This window comes from Alligator sinensis, unplaced genomic scaffold (assembly GCF_000455745.1).
Source record: "Alligator sinensis unplaced genomic scaffold, ASM45574v1 scaffold611_2, whole genome shotgun sequence".
Taxonomy (NCBI): Eukaryota; Metazoa; Chordata; order Crocodylia; family Alligatoridae; genus Alligator; species Alligator sinensis.
Window position 1 is genome coordinate 1,227,306 of NW_005841869.1, and position 6,461 is coordinate 1,233,766.

General features: G+C 42.8%; 1 protein-coding gene across 1 annotated transcript in view; it reads right to left on the reverse strand.

The window, feature by feature from the left end:
* LOC112548281 (TNF receptor-associated factor 6-like) overlaps positions 1-6,461 on the reverse strand; it is a 21,254-nt gene that overhangs the window by 7,117 nt on the left and 7,676 nt on the right. The window contains exon 4 of the mRNA XM_025193604.1: positions 331-458. Coding sequence (XP_025049389.1) covers positions 331-458 — 128 coding nt within the window. The remainder of the gene's footprint in view (positions 1-330; positions 459-6,461) is intronic.

The following is a 6,461-nucleotide window of genomic DNA, read 5'->3' on the forward strand; positions in this document are numbered from 1 at the left end:
CCATTGGTGAGGAAATCAACATCATGAGTATGAGTCAGAGGGCTTTCAGGAGGAAGTGGAAGGAGAAAGTGGAGGTTCAGGCAAAAGGATTTTTTTTTTCCAAGCACAGAAGTAGCCTGAATGAAGGTGTAAAGCAGAAGTGAGAGAAGGTAGGTCTAGAATAGACCTATACCTTGCCCATGCGCCTGCTGTCTCAATGTCTAGATTCTGAAAGAAACACAGCTGCTGAGGTCAAATACTTGGTAACTTTGTCAGTGACAAGGCTCAGAAAATGCATCATTTCATACAAGTTCCCAGAGATATCCTTGACATACAGCCAAGAAAACAAACCTTGAAAGTCCATGTCGAATATCTGCATTTCCATCTGGGTGCTGGAACCACACAGCAAGTGGATAGGGCACAAAGTGTTTGGGAAATGGGTGCTCCTGTCTGTTCTGGCTCATCAGCAATGGGTCCTCCTGCAAGAAAGGGAAACACGGGCATGCTGCACATTGTCATACTTCAAAACAGTGGCATGTTTCCCCAGGCCGCACCATCATTTGCTGTTTTTTAGTGCTCTGTAGTTATATTTTCTTTGCGGCAGAACATGCACAGGAAGAAAACTCAACAGTTCTTTATCTGATTATCTCAACACACACAAAACTCCATTTTCATGAACTTTTGTATCAAAGCCTAGAACTGAAATGTACCACTTGTGAACTAGCTTATAGGGAGGAGTGCCCTCTACTGGGGTTCCCACTTCAGGGAGCTGTTCAGTTCAGAACTAGTGACTGAAGAAACAAGAACAACAAGCCACATGCATGTATCAGGTATGGACAGAATCATGTGAAGCTGTGTGGTTTGGGTTCATGGGAACTCTCTCTCACAACATGGGAGGGGAGGTCAAACTCCCTTCCCTAAATTGCCCCAAATCAGTTCCTGCAGTGAAGCCACTTGAAATTACACCCATTTCATTACACCAGGGATGAACTGGCCCACCTTTTTGCCTCCCAAGTTTCCCTTTAAATTCAGGATTCAAACCCCAGACTCAAGCAAAGCTCAACTGCTTCTGCTAAGCTTCTCCTCGTGTCATATGGAAACTATGTGAAATGGTGAAGTTCAGTTAGCTTTGAAAGGAAGCCACAAATGGCTCCAGTGCCATTCAAAAGATTCACAGAGGGTCTGGGTTGAAATATTTTTGCATAACCACAAGGTGGACAAGCTTCACAGAGCTTGGGGTTTTGTGATACACATGCTGCATGACTAATGGCACAAGGATGCTGCTTCTACCAAGAGGGCCCATCTCTCGTCTCTGCGGCCACTAAAGCCTGAGAAATTCAGTCCAAGACGCAATGTTCTGCATCACAAGCAAATCATATCAGATATGAACAAAAAAGTATATCTATCTATAGATATATATCGATATAGATATAGATTTTTTTTTTTACCAGATGCCATAGATACTGGCTACTGAAAAAGAGCCATCCCAAGCTTGTGGCTGCCAGCACCTCCTTAGAGCAAAGCCTTTATATTTTCCATAAGTGCTGAGTGACCACAATGCACTGACCTATGGTGGTGCCTTCCTTCCATCCAGAGTCCCAGAGCACTTTGAAAGCATGAATAAATTGGTGCCCCATATTACAGAAAGGGGATACGAGACATAAAGAAGTTAAAGGCCATAGTGTTCAAAAGTAGCTTCCGATTCCTAGGTGCCTTAGATTTGATTTTCACAAGTGCTGAGCACTTACACACACTTTTGAAACAGAGAGAGGCAAGTGGTCAGCACCCCTGAAAAGCAGGCCCAAATGCCTCAGTCCAGGCACCCAAAGTCAGAGGCCACTATTGCAGGTTGCAGCGTAGATGACCGAGCAAGAATCATGTAGTGCGTCTGTGACGGGTTGGAGACAGAACCTTGGGTTCTTGCCTAGCAGTCTCACTTCGCAGCCATACCTCACGAAGCTCAATATTTCTCCCCTTGAAGATAATGGCACACATGATCTAAAACGCCTTCAGTACAAACTAATATCCGAAGTTTAATATCTGATGTACCGCAAACTAACCAGACTAGAAACAGAGCCCTAGAAGATTCACAAAAAAAGTTGGCAAGTCTAGATTCATTACTGGTATGAACGACATCTGTTCTTAGCTCGAATAGCTCTTAAATCTGCTGATGGTCCAAGACTGCATATTCGCCATTCTGGGCCTTGGGAAAAAGAAACAAGGAAACATTTATATGTCATCTTGTTGGTGCATGTGTGTAGATAGATACTTATTAAAATGTTTTCCTATTTATAAAGAGCTTTCCAAACCTCTGTTCCAGAAATCAGTAAGAGAAAGGTTCCATCTACATGGCCAGATCCTCAGCTGGTATAAATAAGCATAGCTCCAAGGCAATCAATGCAGCTTCCTTCATTTATACCAGTTAAGGATGTGGCCCATGTCATCTCAGTCCACATGTTAGAGAGCCAAAAATAGCCTGTGGAAAGAATGCACTGCTGAGGTTATTCTTGTAAAACCAAACTAGACAATGCAAGCCCATGACTGGGACTCCTTGAACCCATCTTACAGTATACTAGAGTCTGACTCCCAGTCTCTTTCTGTTTCTTTTGGAGTTTTATTTTACTGGCGCCAGTGGGGCTGCTGTTATTAAGAGTAAATGGATTTTCCATTGTAAACCCCAATTTCCGTGGTTTAATATCTCAGCTGATTCAAAATGCATCAACTGTAATATGATTTTTTTTTTGTTCACTTCTCTTACCTCCCCCACCAAAAAGGTTTGGCGTTTAGTTACTGAATAGCAAATTTTAAAAAATGAATCCTAGTTTGAACCACAGTACTATGGGAAAAACATACATTTTGCTCTGGTGACTTAAGTGCGTGGGTAATATATATCTAATTATCTATATAGTTTTTTTAAAAATTAAACTATTTGTAAATAATCACTTGTGTATGGCACTAATATTACCTAGTACAGAAGAGAAGGATGAATCTGTCCATCTTACTCAAACTTTCTCTGCTATTTTTGGTCTAAAATTGAGTATGCTTTTTATGTCGATTATGGGGTTTACTTTGGTTACGTGTTTCCAGGATTTCAGTTGGTGCTTAGGGATCTGTATCCAAATTCCACGTTCATTCAAAACTTGAAAAGCAAAAATTTAGTATGGAGAGAGGAATGTTGTAATGACCTGTCAGTTGGCACAACCAAACTCCCAGCTCCCAGGAGAGAGAAACAGCCAAACCCAGATATTTCTCCTAATTAGAGGTGAAAACATTATTAAATATCTTAAAAATTGAAAACATATGCAACTCCAGTAAGGTGGTTTCTTACTGGAAAATAACTAATGTCCTTGCCAAATTTCAGCGGGTTCTGATGTGGGATTCCAGTGGAAGATTAGGAACACATTTTGCTAACAGATATACATCGGCATTAACACTTGCATAGTTGATCCACAAACCTCTCCAGGTAAGGTTAGAGAAAACAACAGATGATTGATAAACCCTGAGTAGGCAGCTTTCACAGACAGGATGATTACATGCAGTTACAAGCAAGTTGTGTTAAACTTCTCTTTGAAGATGCTAAGTGAAGAAGTACTATCATAGTTGGCGGAAGGCCGGCTCTTTGCAGGGCTTAGACCCAGGAAATTAATCTTACAGCAGCCGACAACAGCAGCAGCACCACAGCACCACTTGGTGTGCAGCCAGACCAGTGCCCCACGTGTACTCAGCTCCGCATGGCTGAGGAAGAAGAGGCTGACTGCGCATGCATCACACTGTGCAGAGCGCACTAGGAGTTGTAATTCTTGCACTGATGCATGCACTCAGCACGCCCAAATAATATTTTCTAACCTCCGTCTAGGAGCACTATCAAAACTTTTATGTCAATATCTAGTAAACTACCCAATGAATTTGCTTCGGCTCTGTTCATTCACCTTTGGGTACATTCCTCTAATCATCTTGTGAATGAGTTTAGCAGCAGAAATGTTTGTGGAAGCAGAAATTTGATACTAGATGTAGAAAGTAACTTTTGTAATAGTAAACGTAAGAAATCTCACTAGGGATTGCGTTCTAAGATGTGTGTTCATCTAGCCAGGGAACAAACCCATCCTGTGTATATATTTTTACATCCAATCCAAAGTAACCAGTGCATCTCAAACCCATCCACTGACCAAGAATTATTCAGAAGAACTGTTTGGCAAATAATTTTGAATAATGAATGAACCTTAAAAAAGACAAATCATGAGGTACTTGTAAGAAAACCATGACAGAGTGAGATACTAAAAGCACTAAATTAATTATCCACTACTAATTACTTGCTTAGCTGTAGGTCATAAAGCAAATGAAGGGAAGAATGAGAATATTTTAGATACCATTCTTTTGCACAAAGGGGATGACAGTCCCCTGGTACAGAGAAAGCTCAAGACCTAGGCACTACATAAGCCAATAGCACTGAACAAATGTCATCCCAGAAAAGCTCAAAGAACTCACACCTGCACAGGTGATGTGCAGCCAGCTCTGTAGTAGGAGCAGTAGTTCAGCAAACATCTCTCACCTTACATAACAGCAGAGTGAAGGTATGTTTTGACCAGGGAACTGGACCAAATTCCTATTCTGCTGAGAGCACCATGGGATAATACCCATTCAGGCCAAACCACAGCTGGGGGCATGCTGAGGGTGACAGGTCTTTCAAGGGCTAATGGTTCCCAGTCCTGTCTATGACCAGTTTAACTTGACCCTCCAGGAGGAGGAAAATGAGCAGTGCAATACTCAGGACATGTGTGTAAATCAGGCGTTCTAAGAAGAGAGGCACTGTGAAACATGCCTGGTTACTGGTAGCTTATGCCAGCCTCCTCGATTCTGTGTACAGCTCCATGGGAGAGGGCTGTGGACATCTCTGCCTCAGGATGGAGTCATGAGTCCAGGAGGAGAGCTGTAGAGAAGACTCCCTAGGAGGACAGTGAACTGGAAGAGGGAAGGGTTGGGCCAAAAGGACTACAAGACGACTAGATTATAAAAAACCGTAACACAGAGGCCCTAGTAAGGGAACTGCTCCCTTAAGTACCTTTGGCTAGGTCTTGAGTACTGGAAATATGAATAGACCTAAGGTGGGAAACTTGGGTGCCATTCCATAATCTGGGACGGCATCCTGCCACGGAGGGCGATGGCAAGGGTCTGCAGAGAAATCCCCTTGTACTGTTCTCTAGCTGCTTCTCTCCTTGCTCTTTAAAAGAAACACCACCTCTCTAAGGGGAGAATCAAGCAGTGGGGGATGGGGTTGTATGATTCATTATTCACAATGGGGATGCAGGCAGCTGAAAGTTACAGTCATGGAGCTCCTGGAATTCACCATCTGAACCTACTTCCTTCTAAAGTCATCAGATCCTATTTCCTTTGGGAGTTTCTTAATCAGATGATGCACACTGGATTCCATTTACCATGCAAGAAACTGAGGCATCCTGGAGAAAAAAACCCAGAGTAACATTCCTTGGGCAACAATGCATTCAATTATATGGTGACAGGCAAGGAAGCACAAGCTTTGGTGAATGGTTATATTTTCCTGAAGTTGTAAGGAACATTGTGTATCAGAGTCTGATTTGGCACATGAGAAAAGGGAGGGGAGACCAGAGGAAACTCTCAGATGGTTGTGTCCTGGATGTTTTGACAGACACAGGCAGAAATATCACAATGAGAGAGGAGGACAGAATGATGCTCCCTACTCTGCTTTTAAAAGGGAGTACTACATTTTGCCCAGCTACCTGTGATCTAAACCCAGAAAGTGTCAAAAAGGACAAGAACTTTACTGATATCCTTTTGGTGGCTACTATTATTCCTAACAGTACCCCAGGCATTATTGTTTGCCCCAAAGCGCAGTGCTCTATGAAGTGCTACGGCTAAAGTATAGCAAGTACCAGCTGGGGCATAAAAGCAGGACACAAAGGAAAAGCTCAGTTGAGACAGTAAAGCATCAAGATGCTGGATTTTGGATGCAGATTTGTAGCCTTGTACCTCCAGCCTTTGCTCTGCTAATAGAAGCTGTCCTGGTTACAGGATTTTTACAGTTAGCAGCATTTAGCATACGAGAGCTTCCAGGCACTGCAATGTGTTTATTGGCTGCAAGGATCCTGCAGCCAGCAGACAGACAAACAAGACCAATCTCTCTTCTATATTTATACAGGAGAGCAGCCAAGGTCTTCAGACTGCAGTAATTTTTGGCTTTGAAATGAATAGGGTTCACATGGTGGGGGAGGGTAATTAAATCAACTAATATATACTATGGTGACAAGTGCCTAATACAGCTGAGAGAAAGGTAGGAGAGGACGCAGCCATGAATGGCTGGATAGAAATCATCATCAGTAAAGCTACAAAGCAAAGGAGGCATCATCTGGGAGGGAAAAGGTATCACAGAGTGGCCCTTTAAAGCGAGTCAGGTCACTGATTATAAAAGCCATCAAGTGGGCACTCACAGCTGACCCTGGAGCAGGGAA